This window comes from Saccopteryx leptura, chromosome 3, assembly GCF_036850995.1.
Source record: "Saccopteryx leptura isolate mSacLep1 chromosome 3, mSacLep1_pri_phased_curated, whole genome shotgun sequence".
NCBI lineage: Eukaryota > Metazoa > Chordata > Mammalia > Chiroptera > Emballonuridae > Saccopteryx > Saccopteryx leptura.
Window position 1 is genome coordinate 302,018,618 of NC_089505.1, and position 24,866 is coordinate 302,043,483.

Here is a 24,866-nt window from a genome sequence, read left to right on the forward strand (position 1 = left end):
GAGACATTTATAAGAGTGTGGTGGTTACGGGGGGGAGGGGGGAATGGGAGAGGGATAGGGGGTGGGGAGGGGCACAAAGAAAACAAGATAGAAGGTGACAGAGGACAATCTGACTTTGGGTGGTGGGTATACAACATAATTGAACGACAAGATAACCTGGACTTGTTATCTTTGAATATATGTATCCTGATTTATTGATGTCACCCCATTAAAAAAATAAAATTATATAATAAAAAAATAAAAAATAAAAAAAAAAAACAATGATACATACTATGCAAATGAGGAATAAAGAATTTTCAAAATTGAAAAAAAAAAAAAAAAAAAAAACTCTGGTCTACCTTGGGCCTTACTCCAGGACATGGTTCTTACTTCTGCCTGAGGGATTAACGAGGTCCCTCTGCTCTTCCTGGATTGGACCATCAGTGACTTTAATCACCACTTGGGTTCTAATCTCTCTGATAAGCTCCTCTCTGGGGAGTCTAAAGTAGTTATGCTCTGAGGATGCTGTTTTTCGATGGGAGGATTGTTAGTTCATATTATTTTCTCAGTGTAGACCTTTACTTTCTCTTGAGCATGGAACTTAATAATTGTGGAATCTCTGAAAGTATATCATATATTTTTATTATGATGTATATCTGATTATGCTGATTATTGAATATCAGTTTCTTAAATTCAAAATTTAGCTTAATCTGATGACAGAATAAGGTATATATATATATGACAGTATATATATGACAGAATATAATATAATATATATAATATAATATATATATATGACAATAAGGTGTGTATATATATATATATATATATATATATATATATATACACACACACACACACACTGGCCATATGCATATAAAGTTACCTCTCTGATTAGGAATTAACTCACACATATAGATGTGAATATTACTGTTGGCATGGAAACCTGACCCTTTGCATTACATTTCATTAGCATCTTATATTTCTACCCCTATTGTTTTCTCCTAATAACAGAGTTTAATGACAGCACATTGTAATGACAGAGCTGATGTAGAAACAATGAACAAAGTGAAAGACTGAAGAAAAAAACTTCTAACCTTCCCTAGCGAGTTTTATGACCAGGTAATAAGGGTGAGACCCACCACCCTCCTTGAGTCAGAGTAGATGAAGGCCCATCAGAAGCATGTTTCGTCTCAAGCTCCACGTGGCCTTGTCATCTTGCACTCAGCCCGGCTGTACCCCACCCACACCTTCTGACCCATTTGTCCTTCCTCCCTCCTCAGTCAAATCCCAGTGTTCAACTCAGAAGCAAGCAACCCAGGGAGGGTATTTTTATCAGTGCACTGCCTTTCTAATCCACGGAGTAAGTTCTCTTCTCTATCTCTCTGTTTTCATTGTGAAACACACAATTAAAACTATTATCCCCACGCTAGAAATTATACTTCTTCACGTGGCTTCGAATCTACAACCTTACCTTGTAAAACAAAAGTGTTCTGTGGAACTAGACAATCGAGACATTATGATTTGAATAGTGGAGATCATAAAAATGGGCCAAATATTTAGCATAAATAATATCAAGATGAGTCTAAATACTAAATTATTTATTGCGTTAATATGACTTTTGTGTCTTTACCATGGTGCTTTTTACTTTTCTGAAAAGATTAGTTGTATATGCACTTGACTTTCCATGGATATTCAAAATTGTTTCTTTTTTGTTTTTTTGCCAACTTAGGGAAAATACGGTCAATTTAAGTTTCATTTAATTTGCTTTGCTCAATATAAAATAAAAGAAGTACTCAGTGTCTACCTGATGATTCAAAATATGGATGGTAATTTGAGTATTTATAATTCAAAACTCAATAGAAGAAAAGAAAATTAGCTATATCAAAACAGACATGAATAGCATAAGAAGAGTAATATTTGAAACCTAGTAAACATGTAACAAAACTATTTTGAAAAAACATATACTTTCTCAGCGTTTCTCATTCCCATGCTCTCCTCTGTTAGGTGGCCAGCTGCAGAAGACATCCATCAGTGGTCAGCGTCAATAAGTGATTCTTTAAGCTAACATTCATTTTAACCAGAAAAAAATGTGTGTGTTTAAATAAATCATGAGTCAGTAATTTTTATTATGAGGAAAATATGTCATTCTATAGATAAATATCTTGAGTACTTAACTTCTATTTTTTTTACGATTTACCACATTATGTTTTGATTTTAAATGAAACAAGTACATCTGTTTTCTCAAAAAGATTACAAAATTAGTACTTGCAGGGTACATATTTATTTTCCAATTACTTTTATTGATCTTACAGGCAGAATAGTATCTTGATCTCTATTACAGTCAACAACACCAAAATAATCTACAACTCTGGTGTCAATATCGGTAACTACTAAGAATCGTGCAAGCAATTTACCACTATCTGCAATTAAGGAAAATGGCTTCAAAAGGCATATAATTGCAATAACAATAAAATAGCATTTATGCAGTAAGTCACAAATAGCTGACATAAATTTGGTACCTCAGGCATTTTTCTAATTGTGATAGTTACACAACTTTGGGAAACTGAGGAGCAGAAACACATAAAAAGTGCCTATTTTGCTAATAGTACACGTTCAGCTCTTTAGCTTGACATTGTGGGGTAGTGTTATCCCTTCCAAAGTGTGAGAAATCAATACTACATATGCCTCAAGCTTTTCTACAGATGAATGATTTGATAAAGATGCCCTCATTTTAGAAACTGAGATCGTTAATGTTTATCTACAGTTGAAACATTTCAGGTTTGCTGAGCCTGAATACCGCCTAATCTCAGAATACTGGATGAACAGCGACATCTAGTGGTCATAATATCCCTACACAAACATTTTAAAAGTATACTCACAAGGGTAGCCATAAAGCAAGTGAAATAGCCACGATGCATAATCTTTAATATTGACACAAGCACGTATCCAATGAAAGAAAATTATAGAGATTTCCTAGTATATTTTATCTGATTCACTAATAATATAAATTTAAGGAAAAGCTAGCACTGGGCTTCTAATCTTTATTCTTTTAATGAACAACCCTTCTACAGGTAAATACACTCCATAGATTTTTATAAAAACCCAATTTTAATTTCTTCATGTCTGAGTTCCTGCTTCTAACAGAATAACAAGTAACATTATGAACTAATGAATAATTCATTTTTTGGATCTTTTATGAATACATGGATTGGAATGTTCCAGCAATAAATTTCATTTTATACAACAGTGCACTGAGGGGCAAAATGAAGACATTACAAAAGCTGCCAGCCTGTTAGTAATTATTGGATTCAGCGTACACTGGAAATGTTATCAATTTTTTGTAAATGCAGAGCATCCAGTTCACCAAGCTTTTCTGAAACAACTGGATCATGAATTGGAATTAAGAGTATCCTTTGACCATCAAAAAGTCATTTTCTCCTCAGCATGACTGATTCCTATTCATGAAAAAGTCCATACAGTCTGTGGCTATTTTGCACAGCCAATCAGAGGTGGTCCAAGCAAACTTACGTTGTTTGCTGGAAAGTTAGCTCCTTATTCTCTGCATATACTTTCTGCCAAAGACCTGAAACAACTCCCAAAGCCTTTCTGCCTAGCTCCAAAAAAACTGTATTCCTGTCATCGTGAAAGATTTTTCCTGAGCCACAAACTGTATGCCACAGCTGCGTGGTTGTTCATGGGTCACACTGGGATCATCCCTTTGCAGGCAGACTGAGGTACGCCCCCCAAAATGCATAGACATATAGGAATATTGGTGGACATCACTCTCCAGCCATTACTTCGTCTCCCCTAAATTAATTGCTAAGGGCTAAGACTAGACCTTTCTCTGCCTCTGTCACTTCTAAAGCTTTGTAGATGATCACAAACAGATGCAAAACCTGAACAACAGTTCTGGGGATAACGCATCAGTCTCCCAAAAGCAAAATGGGCATATTTAGTACTCTCGGGTCATCAGATCCTACTGCCAAGCCACATGCCACGCTAGTGATTAGCTGGGACATTCACCTAATGCCACCTGTGCACATGAAGGGGACTGCAGAGGCCATGTCCCCAGTGGCTGAACAGGACAGTCCATAGATACCAGAGAATTGGGGAACCATGAAAAGAAAGGAATCATTTTGCTATCACCTCAGATTTTCATGTAAATGCCAAGCAGGCATGTTCCAGTGGGCATCTCACCCCCAACCATAAAAAGCCATTCATCTTATTAAATCAATGTGTGGGATTCATATGCGTATAAAGTGAACAGTAAAGTCGAACGAGGTGCTGTGAATATAAAGCCTGACGTTTTCTCCAGCCCACTCCACCTAATAACTTCTTAAGTCTTATTTTCCTATGGTTCTCAACTACAGGAGACTGTGCAGGTAGGCGGCGGACACGTCGTAATGGTAACGTCTCTGAGGGGTGGGCAGCCCGAGCGGCTCTGGAGGCTTCCTGGAAGTCGCATTCCACTGCTCTGCACTGTACAGTGTAGACTCCCCTCTCCCTTTTCCCTTTGCCTCCCTACTTCTGCCTGAAGCCAGCGGTGCAACAGCCATGCTGCCGTCTAAGCCCCATGCTGTGTGACGACAGTGAGGTCTGAGTCCCGGAGGGAGCTACTGCTAACTCCACAACACTCAGTATCTCCAGATAGTCTCAGATAAAGGCCTGTAGGCAACCTCGAATTATTATTACTGTCTGCTTGCAATAATAACCTCCCCCCTAAAAAAAATTCAGAACTTGAATTGGCATTTTGAGTGAAAGGACTGTTCTCTGTCAGCACTCACATGCTAGACCTTGCGCATGTTCTGAGGATAGCTTAGTTCAGGTTTATAAATCAGTCATCTCAATGTTACCAACCCATAAAAAACTTTCATTGCCTCCTCTAGCTGCATGAACTACCCATAGAGTAACGTAAAATGTGTTTTTTACTAGTTGCCTGGGGTCCGCCTTCCCTGGGCCTGGCAGAGTGGACAAGGTCGATCTAAATGATAGGGTGAGTTACCACCACCGGATCCCCGCAAGCCTAGAAATAATTCGATCTGGGTCTCAGTGCTAACATCACGCTTCCAAGTCTCCTCCTGAACAGCATAAAAGCAAAGTATCCCATTCCTGCAAGCAAACCGACCACGAGGGTGGTGCCGAGAACTTTAGGGGCCCTTTTCTTGGCCACCCGGAGCGCCGTCGGCAGCACCGCGGAGATTAATATATTGTTGACGTGCCCTAAAACCTTGTTAAATGTTTTCCTCTTCAAGACACGCTCGTAATAGGTTTCCAAGTTGGGTCGTTTTCCGTTCCCCCAGTTTCTCCTCGCAAAGCCCAGGAACTTGAGTCGATGCAGCGTGACGGCGAGCGAGACGTCTGCCAGGGTGAAGGCCTCTCCACAGAGCCACGGCTGGCGGCCCTCCTCTGATCAGAGAAAGGGACACGGAATTAGGGGCGAGCGCCACAGGGACACACTCTAGCTTTCTTCTCTGTCTGGAGGGCAAGAGTGAGGACAGCAGAGGGAGGCTGTGGCACATTTTCTTGCCAATCATACTCAATCAGTACTTTTATGCTAAAAAACAAAGTCTGTGCAAACGTATCCCACACTAAGGGAGACTTGACCTCGGCCAGCCATCTAGGCCGCTAAGTGAAACTGGGGCCATTTGAGCTCAAAGCCTGTCATTCTGTAAATAACTCTGAGAGACCCACCGCCCACCTCCCACCTCTGAGAGGCTGAGGGCCCCCACACCAGAGTTAACAGGTAGTTCCTTCTGGGTAGGAAAACAACAGGTGAGTCTTAGCAACAGCCGTAATGCTGGGTCCAAAACATCACTCAGTTAGTGCCGCTCTTGGTTTCTTATTAAAAGCATAACAGGGTCCCTATTGTGAAGCAAGTTTCAGGTAATATGGTCCTCAATTTTGTTGTCAACTGGCATATGGCAGCGGGCAGGGATTAGTGTGCTGGCACCGGGCACTGGCTGCGCCATGAAGTCAGGTTCGCAGGTGCAGGGCACTGACACTCCCCGGCCTGCCGCACATTTTATCCTCGGCTGCAGATTAGCGGTTGTCTCCCTGCCTCAGGAAAGAACTAGAAGGAGCATTCAAGCAATTACCCAGGTCATTCAACCAAACTACTGTAATTACAAATTTGTGAAAGAGGCTCAGTTGGAATTTTGCAACAGTAATTTAAATTGTGCAGAAAAAATTCTTGGCCAGCTATATTTCACGTAGAGGCAGGCGGACTTATAATTAGACATCTGGGTTTTGCTGAATTCGATGTTATTGTTGTTATCCTAATTTAAACTGCCCAGGAAAACAATGATTACTGAACGTTCTTATGAAATTCTAAGACTGCTGCCATAAATAGCCCTGGCGTCCCAGAAAAGGGAAAAACAAAGCAATATGAGGACCTACCTGGGGTTTCCTCGTTTCTTCTCTGCAATTCAGTTTCAACCTGATCCAAGACTTTCTCCAGCTCGTCAAGAATTTTCTTCAAATATTTGACATTGTCATGGTCAAGCAGCTTTGACTAGTTAATAAAAATAACTTGTGAGATTATTTATGCCTGTGAAAACAAGCAGTGTACAGCAAAGAAGATAAAAGCCACTGCAGAGTTGGAAACTTTATTCTTGACAATGAGAAGAATTAGAATAACTTCATTAAAGCAAAAGTCAAGTTGGGGGGAAATTCACCAGCTGTACAAACACACCAGGACCAGACCCACCGCCCACCTCCCACTCCAGTGGGACCAGATGACCAGAGAGGGTGAAGACTGAGAGGGGCACAGACTCCTCTAGGCCCGACTCAAGATTGGAATTCTGCAGGTGCCACTGAATGAGAAACTTGAGTAATGAAGGCTGAGGGTGAGAGAAAAGTCTGTGTGCAGGCAGGTAAGGATCCCGTGGGATGAGATGGAGGGAGATGAGGAGGTGGTGGAGGGAGGAGGTGTGGATGCTGCTACACCTTTCATACGGGAGTGGCTTGCAGGGGTTGCTGGGCCACAGAAAAGAATCAGCAGAAAGACAAGGGCTGCCCATGGCTGATGCGAGACCTGCCCCAGAGGAGGCAGACGGGCCACAGACAGAGGTCGGCCTAAGCCCAAGCATGGCAGACCACCTACAGTAGTTTATGAACCTGCTTTTACATTCTATATGACTTTCCTTTGCAACCAGCAGGCACAATATCTGCTTTTTTAAGCAGTTGTCATTTAGGTTTGAAAATATCAAGCAACTGCTATGAGTTGATGCTTCCCTCTCTTCTATACCCCCTTCTCCCTCTCCCTCTTTTTCTCTCTCCCTCTCTGTTTCTCTCTCTTCTCTCTAAAAGAAAAATAATAATAATAATAATAAATAAAATTAAAATCCTCTCTAAAAGCACAGCATAAGCCAAAGGTAAGTTTTGTACTAATAACTTGCTATATTTAATAGAAGATATTCTAGAAACAGTGACACTTGTCAAAGAGTGGAACATTCAGCACAATCAGTAGGTGTCCACCGAGGACGTCCCAGATTACTTACTTTGAGCCGCTTCTGTTTGGCGATGTATGCCTCTTGTAGATCTGGGTTTTCTTCTGCAAGTTTCTTTAGTTCAGACTCTGTATTACCAATTTGGCCTGTTAACAAAAGCATTTTTGAAACAGAGAATTACTTCCTTCCTTCTGTGTAAGAAAATAGAAGAAGCAGGGAACTCAATGGTGACAACATCAGCTTGGGGATTTGTGCCCTGCTCTGCCTCGGGCTTGCCCTCTCTGTGCCTTGGTTTCCCCTCCTTTAACCTGGAACTGACAGAGGATCTGTGGCTCGGGGTGAGGACTCAGTGGGAAGTACTGCAGAAAACCCAGTACCCAGTCTCCATCGTAAGTGCTCAGGGCGGGGTACCTGGTTCACCTTTCAATGCCTTTCAAGTTTTCTGTAAGGAACTTCTATAGAAAGAGAAGGAAAAGGCCTTGTTTAAATATATGTATACTGCTCACAAAAATTAGAAGATATTTTATTGCTTCATATTCGTTTTGAAATATCCCCTAGTCTGACCAGGCAGTGGTGCAGTGGATAGAGCATCGGACTGGGATGCAGAGGACCCAGGTTTGAAACCTCGAGGTCACCGGCTTGAGCGCAGGTTCATCTGGTTTGAGCAAAGCTCACCAGATTGGACCCAAGGTCGTTGGCTTGAGCAAGGGGTCACTCAGTCTGCTGAAGCCCCATGGTCAAGGCACATATGAGAAAGCAATCAATGAACAACTAAGGTACTGCAATGAAGAATTGATGCTTCTCATCTCTCTCCCTTCCTGTCTGTCTGTCCTTATCTGTCCCTCTCTCTGTTTCTCTCTCTGTCTCTGTCACCAAAAAAAAAAAAAACACCCCCAAACAAACAAAAAACCAAATATCCTCTAATTCTTGTGAGCAGGTGATAAAATTCTTTCCATCAGAATACTTGTTTCAAATCATATATGGCTACTTATGAAGAGAAGGAAGGGGAGCGAGAGGAAGGTGAGAAGCAGGACAGAGAGGAGAAAAAGAGTGGAGAAAAGAAAAACAAAGAAGAGTGATATCAAAAGGGAAGAAAAATAACATGAGAGAATGTTAAAGGTGAGGTATGGTCTTTGGAAAGAATGTAGTTTCTAGATTTAGAAGATCTAGGTGTGACTGTTCCTGGTCAGACAGCCCCGAGTCTGACCACAGCCAGCCACCAGCCACAACCTTCCTGTCCCCGATTACTATGCCACAGAGCACCCCTCTTCCTGCCCCATGCCTTATGTACCAGCCCTACTCCATCCTCAGGACCAGACAGGACAGGACAGGACAGGGCTGGATTCCAGCTCAAACTTGTCACTCTGGAGTCACTGACTGCAGAGGGAGAGTAGCGGCTACACAGCCTCAGTCCAGCTCCCTCACATAATGACTTAACAGGAAGGACCAGCAATGTGAACTCAGCTGCCTGTAGCCCCCAGATCCCAGCTTTCCTCATTCCCAGTCCACCTGGCCTCTGGTCTTTACTTCTCTGCCGGCCACTCTTCTGAGTTTTAGCCAGACTTGGCCCTCAAGGTCGAGAGCTAGACAATCAGGACCTATGGACAATCCCAGTCCAGCTGAGCAGCTGAAGTACAGATGCATCTGATGGTGCCTGGATCAAGCTAAAACACGCACGTCAATGGAGCAAACTCAACTCTGCTCAAGTCTCTCAATGATCACAAGATGGGCTAGGTCTCAAAATGAATTAAAAGAAACTCAAGACAGGCCTGACCTGTGGTGGTGCAGCAGAAAAAGCATCGACCTGGAACGCTGAGGTCTATAGTTGGAAACCCTAAACTTGCCCAGTCAAGGCACATTCAACAAGCAACCAATGAACAACTAAAGTGAAGCAACTATGCTCCCCCTACCTATCTCTCTCTTCTCTCTGTAAAATCAATAAATAAAATCTTCTAAAAGAAACTCAAGCTAGAACTCCAGGTCTTTAAGGTTTTTACATACTGCGAATCCTTGTCGTCGCATAAGCTGGGATCATGGAGTCCACTGTTAGCTCAGGGTGCAGGATGCAGCCGTGTGTATAGGCGTCCATTGGCAAGGAGTCCAGCAGTTCTCGATAGTGTTGTACACGAGGGTAATACATGCTTCCTTTATCAGGCATTAGCCTGGGTGTTTTTTCTAAAATGCATATAAAAATATACACATAAACAAGGAAGGAAAAGTTACAAGTGAAATAGGACATCAAAAGCAAAAACAAAAACCCCAACCATCTTATCATTAACACCTTCAATATTACATCTAAGCATTTAAAAGAATGCTTCCCCAGCCCAGACATTCAAAATTCAAAATGGCCTGATGTACCAAACCAGATCCCAGATCATGATCACACTGGCATTCTCACACTTCTCTACCTCATGAACTCCTTGCTAGCCCATAAGGCCTATTGATTTATGACAGCTCCTCCACAGGGCGCCCCTGAGCTTCTCGGATGACCAGCATCTGTCTGGGTCAGGTGTGCCTTCCTCTGTCCACACAAAACACCTTGTGCATACTCCATCAGAGCCCTGATCACCTTCATTATTTGTATATTTTTGCCCTTTCAGGGTAAGGAACCTGTGGCCCAGGGCTAGCATAGTGCCTCATGAACTCTAGCCCCTTGGTAAAGGTTAAGAAGGCAAGCTCATTATACAAAGATGTTTAGGGACTACTCTATTCTAGGTTCCAATAAATACCAACAGCAGCCCTACTGATGCTATGTAAATGTGAAATAATCTTCATAGAATTTCTAGTATTTTATCTCTGGAAAGTGCATACTACACAAATCCTCATTTGCTGGTTCAAATCTAGACCCCAGACTCCTTGAGGGGCATGGTACAAGTCCTCTGTTGCATCCTCAGTACCTGACATATTATTTGACTCATAGTGGGTGTACAGTAAATTTTAATTAATGAATTAATATATTCTCAATTTCTAGTTCTTATAAGATACAACAGACCTGTGTATTCATGGTTTTTCTTTCCTTGGTTTCAGCAACCCATGTTGAACCACAGTCCAAAAATATTAAATGAAAAGTTCCAGAAACAAACCATTTACAAGTTTTAAATTGTACGCTGTTCTGCATAGTGTGATGAGATTCACACTGTCCCCTCCCGTTAGTCACTGAGTAGCTATCTCAGTTATCAGATCAACTGTCCCAGCATCACAGTGATCATATTCAAGTCACCCTTACTTTACTTCATAAAGGTCCCAAAGCCACTCACATAACTTCTATTACAGTGTATTGTGATAATTTTTTTATCAGTGCTATTATTGTTCATCTCTTTCTGTACTAAATGTATGTTAAACTTTATCACAGATATATCCGTATAGGAAAAAATATGGTATATAGGGTTTGGTACTCTCTACAGTTACAGATATCCACTGGGGGTCTTGTATCTATCTCCCAAGGAAAAGGGGGACTGATGTATTTGAGCTGAAGATGCTCTGTTGTACAAGGACACTGAGATATGGAAGCCAAGCAGTCCTCCCGAGATCCCACAGGTAATTAGAGGCATAACAAGAACTAAAGTCAGCTCCTAATGCAGGACTCTGCCTTATTATGTCATCACAACATCTTCAAGGTGTTTACTTTTTAGAGACTATCCAAGAAAGACAAAGATGAAGCATGTGACCCACAAGGCAATGTCCCTTCACAATCACTTTCCTCTTCTGGCTCTCAAATTGCACCTGAAAAACTACAACTAACTTATTCCACCAAGTGGAAAGAACAGCCTCAATTTTAGTGATTTCTTTCTAAGTGCAGGTTATTTATTTAAGTCCAAATCCTTCTGAGCGTCACCCCCTCACTCCTAAGCGTTGACAATTCAGGGTTGGTTACAGAGGATTTCAGGCAAGATTTGATCACACCAGACCAAGCTTCAGAACAAGCTTCTAAAGCCAACAGGCCACTTCTGACTCTCTAAGAAAATAGGAGATACATTCCTCTTTGAACCCAATGGGGAGCCCAGTTCTGAAGGTTGCATCAGACTCATCAAGAATGAAGCATTAGCCTGACCAGGTGGTGGCACAGTGGATAGAGCGTCGGACTGGAACACAGAGGACCCAGGTTCAAAACCCCAAGGTTGCCAGCTTGAGCGCAGGCTCATCTCGTTTGAGCAAGGCTCACCAGCTTGAGCCCAAGGTTGCTGGCTTGAGCAAGGGGTCACTCAGTCTGTAGTATCCCCCTGGTCAAGGCACATATGAGAAAGCAATCAATGAACAACTAAGGTGCCACAACAAAGAATTGATGCTTCTCATCTCTCTCCCTTCCTATCTGTCTGTCCTATCTGTCCCTCTCTCCATCTTTGTAACAAAAACAAAACAAAACAAAAAAAAGAATGAAGCATCAGCTGCACCCTGCCTGTCAGCAGGGGATTCACCCAACTCAAGCACCCTTCCTCGCTGACCCTTCCAGATCTCTTCATCTCAGCGCATCACCAGGATGCCAATCAATGCCTGGTAGACACTTCTTGCTTCCACCCGGACAACACGCTGGAGGCCTTCTAAGGTCCTTAAAATTCTAGAGTTCTTAACCTTTTGTGTGCCAGTGCCCTCCTCTGAAAATAGTGTTCTTAAACGTATAATTACAAACACAGGATTGCATAGGAAATTGATTATACTAATATATAGTGATGAAAGTAATTTTAAGTGATAAAATGCTAATATGTGTGCCTATTTCTTTTTTTTTTTTTTTTTTTGTATTTTTCTGAAGCTGGAAACGGGGAGAGACAGTCAGACAGACCCCCGCATGCGCCCGACCGGGATCCACCTGGCACGCCCACCAGGGGGCGATGCTCTGCCCACCAGGGGGTGATGCTCTGCCCCTCCGGGGCGTCGCTCTGTTGCGACCAGAGCCACTCTAGCACCTGGGGCAGAGGCCAAGGAGCCATCCCCAGCGCCCGGGCCATATTTGCTCCAATGGAGCTTCGGCTGCGGGAGAGGAAGAGAGAGACAGAGAGGAAGGAGAGGGGTAGGGGTGGAGAAGCAGATGGGCGCTTCTCCTGTGTGCCCTGGCCGGGAATCGAACCCGGGACTTCTGCACGCCAGGCTGACGCTCTACCGCTGAGCCAACTGGCCAGGGCTGGGTGCCTATTTCTTAATACAGTAACAAGACCTAGCAGTAGGCCTACCATAATTTCAAAATAAGAGGAGCATAAGTTACATTTTCAAATATTTGTAATAACTTGATATGCTATGAATACATCTGTGATTTCTGCTGGTGACAGAGTCACAGGCACTCCTGATACGGCTGTGGATTATGCTTACAATAAAAATGAAAGGAAACAGTAAATTTCTATTGGAAATCAATGAAAACAAGATATAAACATTCTTCCCAAGCTAAAATCACAAATCTCTTGAATTCTATTCATAGACCACTAAGGGCAAAGTGTGTTCAGAGAATCCTTGACCTTCCCCAAGACACTCAGGGGCTCCACAACATCAAAGCTATTTTTACAGTAAGTCTAAGATGTTATCTGTGTTTTCACTCTTCTTCCTTCTCGAGTGTACAGCCTTATTGTGCAGGGGCTACATGACACATGACACATCTATAGCTACTCCATCGCTCTGATGGTTCATGATGTGTATTTGTGTATTCTTGTGTTTTAAACTTTCTACTGCTTTAATTTCCAATCTATAGATGTGGCCCATATAAACAAAAGCTCTCAGGTATCCTCAATAATGTTTAATACAAAAGGGCCCTAAAACCAAAAAGTTTAAGAATCACTGCTTTAGGAATCTAAGAATCTCAGGTTAATACCATAAATGGTCCATTTAAAAATGCTTCTAAAATGGTTAAATGTGTGACCACGGGATCCAGCTGCCTTCCAGGGCCAGGCCTGAGGCTTGTGTCCAGGAGAGCCACTCCATCCTGGAAAGTAAATGAGGGAACCTGGCCAGACAGCTCGCTTGGTTAGAGCATCGTCCAGAAGCACAGAGGTTGCCAGTTCAATATCTAGTCAGGGCAACAGGAACAAATGTGGCTCTCTCCTGCTCTCTCTCTCTCTCTCTCTCTCTCTAAAATCAACAAAATAAACATTTTTTAAAAAGTAAATGAAATGTGGTTGCTTTCTGGGGAGGTTCCACGTGGCCAGGCCTAAACTCTTCCAAGAAGGACAAATGCTGAAATGTGTCCTACTCAGTACACCATTGCTGTGCAACTATTTCCTGAAAGGCTGTGTCAGAGCAGAGAGCACACCGGCCTGTCCTCCTCCAATTTCACCTGCCCCAAGGGCGCAGCAGGTGCACAACACACCGCCATCCTCCTCCTCTCCCCAGAGCACCCCGGCCTGTCCTCCAGTCACACCTCTCTCCAAGGGCGCAGCAGGTGCACAACACACCGCCATCCTCCTCCTCTCCCCAGAGCACCCCGGCCTGTCCTCCAGTCACACCTCTCTCCAAGGGCGCAGCAGGTGCACAACACGCGGCCATCCTCCTCCTCTCCCCAGAGCACCCCGGCCTGTCCTCCTCCAGTCACACCTCTCTCCAAGGGCGCAGCAGGTGCACAACACGCGGCCATCCTCCTCCTCTCCCCAGAGCATCCTGGTCTGTCCTCCAGTCACACCTCTCTCCAAGGGCGCAGCAGGTGCACAACACGCGGCCATCCTCCTCCTCTCCCCAGAGCACCCCGGCCTGTCCTCCAGTCACACCTCTCTCCAAGGGTGCAGCAGGTGCACAACACGCGGCCATCCTCCTCCTCTCCCCAGAGCACCCCGGCCTGTCCTCCTCCAGTCACACCTCTCTCCAAGGGCGCAGCAGGTGCACAACACACGGCCATCCTCCTCCTCTCCCCAGAGCACCCCGGCCTGTCCTCCTCCAGTCACACCTCTCTCCAAGGGCGCAGCAGGTGCACAACACGCGGCCATCCTCCTCCTCTCCCCAGAGCACCCCGGCCTGTCCTCCAGTCACACCTCTCTCCAAGGGCGCAGCAGGTGCACAACACACGGCCATCCTCCTCCTCTCCCCAGAGCACCCCGGCCTGTCCTCCAGTCACACCTCTCTCCAAGGATGCCACAGGTGCACAATGCACCACCATCCTCCTCCTCTCACCAGAGCACCCTGGTATCCACAACCTCTGAAAACAGCTTTTCAAAATGCAACTGGAACTCTTCTTTCAATTAGAAAGATCTTCCCTCTCACTCATCAAATTTTATCTTCTAGTCCTTACACCTTTGTCATAATACTGTAAAAAATTAATAAACAGAACGCTCTTTAAATGGAGTCAGGAGGCTAGACAAGAAACTCACCCACATGGATCACTCAGTGCTCACGACTGACCCCAGCAGGAAGAGACATACCTGCATCTCCAATGGGAGGGGACACTTTGTACCTCGGCTGGAGGAGAAAAAGGTTCCTCCCAGTAACAGCTCAGCCAATGAGAGGCCACCAGAACTCAACCAATGAGAAGTCACTATACTTGAACTTTCAATTTCCTCCAATGGATTCTCTTTTTACAAGTCCCTCCCAAGTCCATACATAATCCTTCCTCCCCTTTAGTTTCTCAGTACATGGTTCACCATGAGACCATGTCTCGCAAATTGCAATTCTTTCTCAATCAAAAAATAAATGCATTGTGCAAGAGAAATATGTGGCTATTTGTTAAACATCAGTAATATATATATATATATATATATATATATATATATATACACACACACACACACACACACATACTAATATATACATATATAATTTTTATATAATATATACATATATAATTTGTAATTAGTATTATATATAATACTAATATATACATATATAATTTTTTTTTCTTGGAATTGTACTCAATCAGGAACAGGAAAGCAATCGAAGGCTTACAAGGACAGGATTAGGGGACTTTAAAGAAGCCAGCAATGAGAAGAGTCCCAGCTTTCGGGAATAGGTTTGCAGTAGTGGAAACCATGATTAGTGACTAAGCTAGAAGAACAAGTGAGAATAAATAAGTTAGCATAAGACCTGATTTCCTAGAATGCTGAGTAGGAGACAAGCTAGGTCTTGTATTGAACCTAAATTTTGGCAACAAACTAGAAACAGGCAGCTAGATATAAAGCAGAATGCTGTGATAACAAGGAGAGAAAACAAAATTTAAAAATCAGAAAGAAACAATAAAAGCATTTTGCAGCCATTTAAAAACTTACATTCAGTTCCCCCAAGAGGAAAAATTAAAAAGGATCTAAAAGCTTAAAGGCATAAGCTTCCATTATTTTACTAAATTCACTACTTTGATTTCCTACATCCCCCAGTGATGGCAGATGAAAGAGGCATTATTACTCTTGTTTTCAAGAAAGACTCACCCAGGTTTACTTGAATAATTTTCAGGTATTACTACCTCAATGAAAATATATTAGACTTTACTTCTAACTCAACCCTTTTGTTGACTTTTTTATTCTACTTAGATCACTTAGTGACAACAGTAGTACATAAGATAATATGCATCAAGTAGCTGAATAAGAGTGTGCCCTTCAACTGGTCATACATCTGGCCATTTGAAAATATAATAATTAATTGAGGAAGAGGCAATCAATACTTCTGAACACATTTTATGAGGTCAACATAAGCCTGATATCAAGACCTAGCAAGGACAACACACACAAAAAAGGAAAATTACAGGACAATATCTAATGAATACAGATGCAAAAATCCTAACAGAACACTAGCAAATTGAATATAACACTACCTCAAAAAATAATAATACATCATGATCAAGTGGGGTTTATTCCAAGAGCATGAGGATGGTTCGGCATACACAAATCAATCAATGTAATACACCACACTGACAAAACACAGGACAGAAATCATATGGCCCTATCAATAGATACAGAAAAGGCATTTGATAAAATATCCTTTTATGATTAAAACATTCAATCAAAAGGGTACAGAAGGAAAATACCTCAACATAATAAAGGCCATATATGACAAACCCTCAGCCAATATCATACTCAATGGTGAAAAACTGAAAGCTTTTCCTGTAAAATCAAAAACAAGGTCGGATGCCCACTCTTTCCATTCTTATCAACATAGTTCTGGAAGTCCTAGCCAGAGCAATCAGGCAAGAGAAATAAATAAAAGACATTCATATTGGGGAAGAAGTAAAGGTATCACGTTTTGCAGATGACATGATTCTATATATAGAAAACCACCTCCGTTCCTGTCTGTCTATCCCTATCTATCCCTCTATCTGACTCTCTCTCTGTCCCTGTAAAAAAAAAAAAAAGAAAGAAAGAAAATCCCAAAGGCTCCACACACAAAAAAAACTATTAGAAACAATAAACCAATACAGTAAAGTCACAGGATACAAAATAAATACACAAAAGTCTACTGCTTTCCTAAACACCAACAATGAAACCTCAGAAAATGAATTTTTAAAAAAATTCCTTTTAGAATTGCAACAAAAAATAAAATATCTATGAATAAACTTAACAAAGGATGTAAAGGACCTATATCCTGAAAACTATAAAGCATTATTAAAAGAGATTGAAAAAGACACAATGAAATGGAGAGATGTTCTGTGTTGTTTTGTGTTGATTCTGTGAAAGAATCAACATAGTTAAAATGGCTACATTACCCAAAGCAATATAAAGATTTAATGCCAAACCCATTAAAAATCTCAATGTTATTTTTTAAAGAAATGGAACAAAAAAAATCATCTGATTTGTATGGAACCACAAAAGATGCCAAATAGCCAAAGCAATCCTGAGGAAAAATGAGTAAAGCTAGAGGTATCACACTACCTGACCTCAAATTATACTACAGAACCATGATAATCAAAACAGCATGGTATTGTCAGAGAAACAGACACACAGATCAATAGAACAAAGTCGAGAGCCCGAAATAACACTACATGTATATGGGCAGATAATTTTTGACAAAGGAGCCAAAACACACAATGGAGAAAAGAAATCATCTTCAATAAATGGTGCTGGGAAAACTGGAAAGCCACATGCAAAAGAATAAAACTTGACTACAGTTTGTCCCCATGCACAAAAATTAATTCAAAATGCATCAAAAACCTAAATATAAGATCTAAAACAAAAAATTACATAGAAGAAAACATAGTTGCTAAACTCGTGGACCTTGGCTGCAGAGAACATTTCATGAATTTGACCCCAAAGGCAAGGGAAGTACAGGCAAAAATAAATGTATGGGACTATATCCAACTAAAAGGTTCCACAGCAAAAGACACAGACAACCAAGTAGTAGGTGATATTTGCAAACAGCTCTGACAAGGTGTTTATATCCAAAATATATAAAGAATTCACAAAGTTCAACAACAATCAAGTAAACAATTCAATTTAAAAATGGACAGAAGATCTGGACACTTCTTCCATGAAGACATACAGACAGCAAATAGATATATGAAAAAATGCTCATCTTGCCTGACCAGGCGGTGGCACAGTGGATAGAGCGTCAGACTGGGATGCGGAAGACCCAGGTTCGAGACCCCGAGGTCTCCAGCTTGAGCGCGGGCTCATCTGGTTTGAACAAAGCTCACCAGCTTGGACCCAAGGTCGCTGGCTCGAGCAAGGGGTTACTCCGTCTGCTGAAGGCCCACGGTCAAGGCACATATGAGAAAGCAATCAATGAACAACTAAGGTGTCGCAATGCACAACTAATGATTGATGCTTCTCATCTCTCCGTTCCTGTCTGTCTGTCCCTGTCTATCCCTCACTCTGACTCTCTCTGTCTTTGTAAAAAAAAAAAAAAAAAAAAAAAGATGCTCATCTTCACTAGCTATTAGAGAAATGCAAATCAAAACTGCAATGAGATACCACCTCACACGTGTTAGATTAGCTATTATCAACAAGACAGGTAATAACAAGTGTTGGAGAGGCTGTGGAGAAAAAGGAACCCTCATTCACTGCTGATAGGAGTGTAAACTGGTACAGCCACTATGGAAGACAGTATGGCAGTTCCTCAAAAAATTAAGAATAGAGGTACCATATGACACAGCAATCCCTTTACTGGGTATGTATTCAAAAAACTTAAAAACATTTGTATGCAGACATATGCTCCCCCATGTTCAACACAGCATTATTCACGGTGGCCAAGACATGGAAACAACCAAAGTGTTCCTCAATAAAGGACTGGATAAGGAAGATGTGGTACATATATACAATGGAATACTACTCAGCCATAAAAAATGATGACATATTGCCATTTGCGAAAACATGGATGGACCTAGAGAATGTTATGCTAAGCAAAATAAGACAACCAGGAAAAGCTAAGAACTGTATGATTTCACATATAAGTCGGATATAAAACTGAGACTCATAGACATAGAAGTGAAGTGGTTACCAGAGAGAGGAGGGCAGGGAGAAGGGGTGTAAAGGGAGCCAAGCATACTATGACAGAAAATGGTTTGACTTTGGGTGATGTGCACACAACACAATGAGTAGTTCACATGCTATGGAAATGGACACTTGAAACCTATGTGTTCCTATGGACCAATGTCACCCAAAATTTTAAAAATAAAAATATAATACTGGTAAACAAGTTATGACCTGAAATAAAAGGTATGGTTAAAAACTATAATTCAAGGCTATTTTAACTTCAGTGCTAGAAAGATCAAATCTAAACACAGACAGGAAAAATTTTAGTATAATCCCCAGCTGATAGACTAATATAGGATAACAAATAGTAACAGGGAAGGAGATACCAATTCACTATACTCTGTTCTTGAGATAAATGGATACACTTAAAATCTTCTATTATAACCATGGGCAACTATATACCTTGTGAAATCCATTTGCTTAGTATCATTCTAACTTACCAACTTCAGTTTCACACATTATTGGACCAAAAAAAATGGACATATTCCAACCAGCTAAGAATGTAGCAGGTTACTTACTCTTCACTACACTCTGGATAGAACCTACACTTTTTAAAACAATTTCAGATCACAATAGCCTTTTGTTTTATTATTGGCTTTTAATGGTAATTTATTATCCAGCCAAGCCTCCAATCCTTCATTAATGGAGGTGAGTTTTAAAAAACAAAATTCACATACACATTTATCCTTGTTAAACTTTACCTTAGTTATTTTTCCATGGTTCCATTAGAAACACTTCATGAACTAGTCAGCATTTTAGCTATCCTCATTTGTCTGTCATCTACAAATGTAATAGTGTTTCTGCCATGTCTTCATTCAAGTCATTTATGAAACTGTCAGGCTCCTCAAAGAATAGAAGCCTAGTAGAACACCAGGAGAGATCCCTGTCCAGATTGAGATCAGCTTTCAATAATTCATTCATTTTAATTATTCAAATGTATTTATTACATTCCTACTAAAGAACAACTCACCCTATGAGACATTGGGAATACAGTTTGTTAATGAGACAGATACCATTTCTGACCTCATGATGCTTAGAGTGGTCTACAAGCAATTGAAATAATTAAAATAAAATGAGATAAAATTACTATAGGTTAAGTAAAATGACAGTCTGTAGCTAAAGGAGCAACCTGGTGTAAGAAATCTAAAATGAGTATTCTTCAATGTGGTGGTTTATTCATCTGAAAATATACATTTCATCTAGCCATATTGCTCCTTCATTCTACAAGGGTATCATATGAAGACATCGTAAGTGTATCAGTTAAGTCATAATGCACTATATGTAGAATCATGCCTGGCATATAAGAATCATTTTTTTAAAAAAGGTGTTAGCTAATGGCATTCTCCAGTAATGTAAACTTAAACTGGTTCCTCTTAACTGAGATACTCAAAATTTATATCTATTTCTTTATATTCTTGACAATCCATTCTAGAATTCTGCCACAATTAAAGATACTTATTTATAGCACTGCTTAAACTTAAACAATTACTTAATGCACATTAATTTATAGCAGTGCTTCTCAAACTTTAATGTATATTTGAATCACTTGGGGACCTTGTTAAAATGCAGGTTCTGAGTCACGAGATGGGCAGTAGTGTCTGGGGCCCTGCATTTCTGACAAGCTCCCAGTGATACCAGTGCTGCCAGTCAATGGAATGCACTTTAAATAACAAGGATTGGTGGACTCCCCATCCCCCTTCCACAGTTGTGATAACATTTGTCTATCGCTTGTCTGGCTCTTCTAATCTCTGTGAGTTCCTAATGACAAATATAAAGTATTTCCATATCATTGTAATAACACGCGTTTATGGTTTAATACTTTGAGATAAACATCTGTAGACTAGAACAGCCTTCATTTATGTAATTGTTCTCTTGCTGTCTTTATATCTACCATGGATTTTAGATCCTTTAATCTTTTTCAGCCCTATCCAATTGCATGACTACTGTCCTAGGGAAAAGAAATGAGTAAAAAGGGAACCAGTTGGACTTGCTTTAATTCCATAATTGATTAAAAAGAAAAACAAAAAACTCTATCACCTAATCCAAGATAACAAACAGAAAAGGCAAGTCACCAAGAATATCCAATAAGTTAGGGCCAGCTTTGACTAAAGCTAGGGCTCTAGACTGCTTAATTCACCTATTGGTACAACTAGATTTAAAGTCCTTCAGTTTCCATATTTTCATCTTAACATTTAGCCCACAATGCCTTCTCTTCTGAGTCAATAAATAGTAATGAAAACCTAGTATTACCCCCTGTTAGAGCAGGGCTGAGAATGTTTTTCAGTTTTGTTATTAAAGAGTCAAAGAAAAAGGAAAAGCCTAAGGACAATTTTAAGCAAGGCTAATGATCATTAACATAACAATGTTATAAAGTAACATATTTCATATTACCGAGTATCTTAGAGGAGAAACAATGTAAAGAGAAAAAGAAAAAGGAGGAGGAGGAGGAGAATGGTAGTAGTAGTTACAAAAGACTTAAACTTGATTTTCCATTGACTGTATCTTTTTAAAGTGTGTGATTACTTAAAACAGAGTTCTTGTACAATTATTTTTGTTTTTTCACATTATTATAATCACATCTCCCAAGAAATACAAATTATAGTTTAATAGACTTGTCCATTTCCAAAAAGCTCAAGATTGAGAAAAATTGTATTAAGTCAATTAGCCACCATTTTCAACACAATCCCCAGCATATAAATTCAGAGGGACAGCAAGTAATGGTGGAGGAAAACGCAGTCCATTCAATTCTTAGGTTTAGATCAATGGCCACCTCTAATCAAACCTCCAATCAGAACACTAGAGAACTAAACATTTGGATTAAGAACAGGAGTGCCCATTGCTCATCTATTCCCTGGGGTCCCTGCCCCATTCAGGTCCCACATCTATCTTTGAAAGTAAAACCTCGGACATTTTGGCAGGGGCAATTTCTTTTCTCAGTTTCCAGTAATCTGAGGTTCTATTCTGGTTTTAATCTGCCCATTAACATCAACACAACTGGTAGGAGACGGACAGTACCTGGGCCTCATGCAGCTTCCTCTTCAGAAGAGTGCTCAGCTGAAAGCTAGCAGCTCTGTGATCTATCTGTTTCCAGCCCTGCCAGGGATCAGCTGTGTAATCTTGGGCAAATCAGTGAAGCCACAGTTTATCTCAAAGGGTGGTCTTGAGAAACAAGTGACACCATGCTATAAGTGATAATGACTATGAAAGACAGTTGGTATAATATGAAGGTTTGGATTTGAAAGACTTGCATTTGGGCCCTCCCTGCCATAAAATAACTACATTACCTTAGGCAACCTATCATGTACAAAATGACAATAACTAGTTTACCGTACCTCTCAGAACGGTTCTTTGAAGACTGACTAGAACAGAAATGGTAAAATGTCTGGTATATAACAGGCTATTCATAAGTGATTATTACTTAAAAGCACTACATAAATTTAAGCCCTATTTTTTTTTTTTACAAAAGATAGGAAACTCTATCCAGGAGTAAAGGGACAAAGAACTCAAAGTACACTAACATTCTATTCTCCCTTGCCTAAAATTTATTCCTCTGTTTCCCTCATATTTTTTTGACAGTGGAACCATTTGATAGAACAGATGAAACTGATTTTCATAGTGTTCACTTTAAATCAATATTATAAATTTGACGTCCAGGCAACTGAATTACCACCACAAACCACACATCTGCAGGGTGTTTTGCAAATTTAAGACATTAAAATTTGCTGTTTACATAAAATTCTTTTCAATGGAGTTATACTGGTTCATACAAAATTTATATTACTGACCTATTTTATTTTTGTGTGCTTATGGAAATGGAAAAGGTTTTTATTTTTTATCACTAAATCATCATGAAATCCAAAAAACAAAAGGGAGGGAAGGAATGGAGGGAGGGAGGAATGAAGGGAGTGAGGAACAAAGGGAGGAACAAAGGAAGGAATGTAAGGAGGGATGGAGGGAACACACAGATTTGTGTTAAACGTAAATCCAAGAAATCACAAATAGCCTTAACATTACCATCCAGGAAAGTCTGTTCAAGATAATCAATGATCTGAGTGGCCTCACAAATAATGTTTTCCCCGTGGATAAGGACAGGCACTTCTCCAGTTGAGTTCAAACGCATAAACCAAGGCTCATTGTGCTCACTCAGGGGCAGACTTACATCATGTTCCTCGCACTTCAATGCCTTTTCAGCAATTACCAAGCGCACCTGGAAGAGTTCACAACGGTTACCACAGTGCATGTAGGCTCTCAATGAAATGACATCTCTGGATACCACTCAGCAGCTTTTCTGTGCTTCCCTGAGTGATGGATATGTTAAACATGCTTTTTAACTATAGTCATGTTACATAACTCTAGTACCTTTAAGTCAGCAACAGACTCCACATACAACAGCAGTCCCGTGAGGTCATAATGAAGGTGAAAAACCCTTATCACTGAGTGATGTCTTAGCCATCCTAACATCATAGCACAACACATCACTCAGGTTTTTGTGGGAGTGCTGGTGCAAATAAACCTACTGTGCTGCCAGTCGTATAAAACTATGTACAGGCTATTTATACAGTACCTAATACCTGAAAATGATCATAAATGACTATGTTACTGGTTTGTGTATGTCCTACACTATACTTTTTACCATTACTTTAGGACATACTTGTAAAACAGTGTGTCGTGTTGCACCAGCAGCAGCCCCATACATGTTGTTTACCGGTCTCTTGATTGCATCGTTTTCTCTTGTGCTTGATTTAATCTTGTGTAGTTTTGTTCGGTAGCATGTTTTGTACAGTAGCCACAGCCTAGGTGTACAGCAGGCCACCCCACCTAGGCTGGTGTGCCTGCACTCCATGATGTCCACAGAGAGACATCTCCTAACGATGCGTTTCTCAGAACGTGTCCCTGTTGTTAAGCCCCGTGTGACTGGTTTTTATTCTAGAATTAAGTCAAGTACATTCTAGCATCTTGTCCTTATAAATTAGAGAAGATAAGTAATGAAAATTACTGTCTGTCTGTAATGATCGGCAGTCACCCTCCCTCCAGTATTTTTCTTTGTGCCCTAAACCGAATTACATCCTCCTCAGACGGAAAAACAAAAAACAAACAAAAAAAAAACACGTGAACTACAGCTACACGAGGCCTTGGGAAAGAGTGCAAGGGAACAAAATGGAGTAAAGGCAGAAACTGGAGGTTACTCGTCTGTTTCTCTGCCTCATCTGCAAAGCCTGGGGACGGGCCTCCAGCGCAAACACCCAGGGTTACGCTCTGGTGTCTGCTGAGCGGCAGGGCTGAGTCCCAGCCTTCCCTCTCCAGCTGATTGCCCGGGTTCCCGCTGAGACGCGTCCCTGCCCCGAGGGAGCCAGCGCAGCGGGTGAGGCGGGCCCAGCCCGCAGGGAGCTGTCCGGTGCTGAAACCCGATCCTCCCGCCGCCGCCGGGCCGCGGCCTTTACCTTTTGGGAGCTGAAGGAATGCGTCCAGTGGTACAGAATGAGCTTAACCTCCGCATCCGGCCTGCCTTCCGCCCCCAAGGGCGTGCCCCCTCGCTGCTCTCCCTGCACCCGAGCCATGTTGGGGTCGCCCTGAGCTTCTCCCACCCGCCCGCGCCGCCAGCAGAGCGTCGGCTGTGTTCCCGCGTCGCCTCGGGAGCCAGGACGGAGGGTGCGCACGCGCGCGCGCGCACAGACGAGCCTCTGGGAAGTGTAGTTTTTGCGGAGGCGCCGGGAAGCTTGTGATGTGCGCAGCCGCAGGGGCAGGTAGGGGGGGAGCGTGTACGCTTTCCAGGGGAGCAACCTAAAGAGCAAAGAGAGTCCTTGGTTATTAAAGAGAGTAATAAGTCCTGCTGATTGCAAATCACTTGTTGGTTTTGGAGATGGAGTAGAGAGAGATTGCTCAGGTACAAAACACAGCAATTTTCCAAGTCACTTAGGGTTCTCCAGGGAACGTCTGTGCCTTTGGTGGAGGGGAAGTTCCAATTGCCAGACAGAGCAAACGGATAAGGATCTATGTGTGTCATTAGAAGACGCTACTACGAGTCACACAAAATTATTATTCTCATAAACAGCTAACACAATGATGAGGTAAC

At 41.5% G+C, this 24,866-nt stretch overlaps 1 protein-coding gene across 2 annotated transcripts; it reads right to left on the reverse strand.

Annotated features, from left to right (window-relative positions):
* Window positions 1–2,244: 2,244 nt before the first annotated feature.
* GDAP1 (ganglioside induced differentiation associated protein 1) lies at window positions 2,245–24,415 on the reverse strand. 2 transcript variants are annotated; one of them, XM_066378861.1, is made up of 6 exons: window positions 24,235–24,415; window positions 22,808–23,000; window positions 9,432–9,605; window positions 7,482–7,576; window positions 6,379–6,493; window positions 2,245–5,388 (listed from the first exon to the last, which is right to left on the reverse strand). In XM_066378861.1, exons 1-6 carry the CDS (start codon window positions 24,349–24,351, stop codon window positions 5,006–5,008), a joined length of 1,077 nt encoding a protein of 358 aa, XP_066234958.1. In that variant the 5' UTR covers window positions 24,352–24,415; the 3' UTR covers window positions 2,245–5,005. The 2 variants fall into 2 exon arrangements, with proteins under 2 accessions (XP_066234958.1, XP_066234959.1); XM_066378862.1 differs by having other exon boundaries at window positions 22,953–23,000; window positions 24,235–24,262.
* Between the last annotated feature and the right edge of the window lie 451 nt (window positions 24,416–24,866).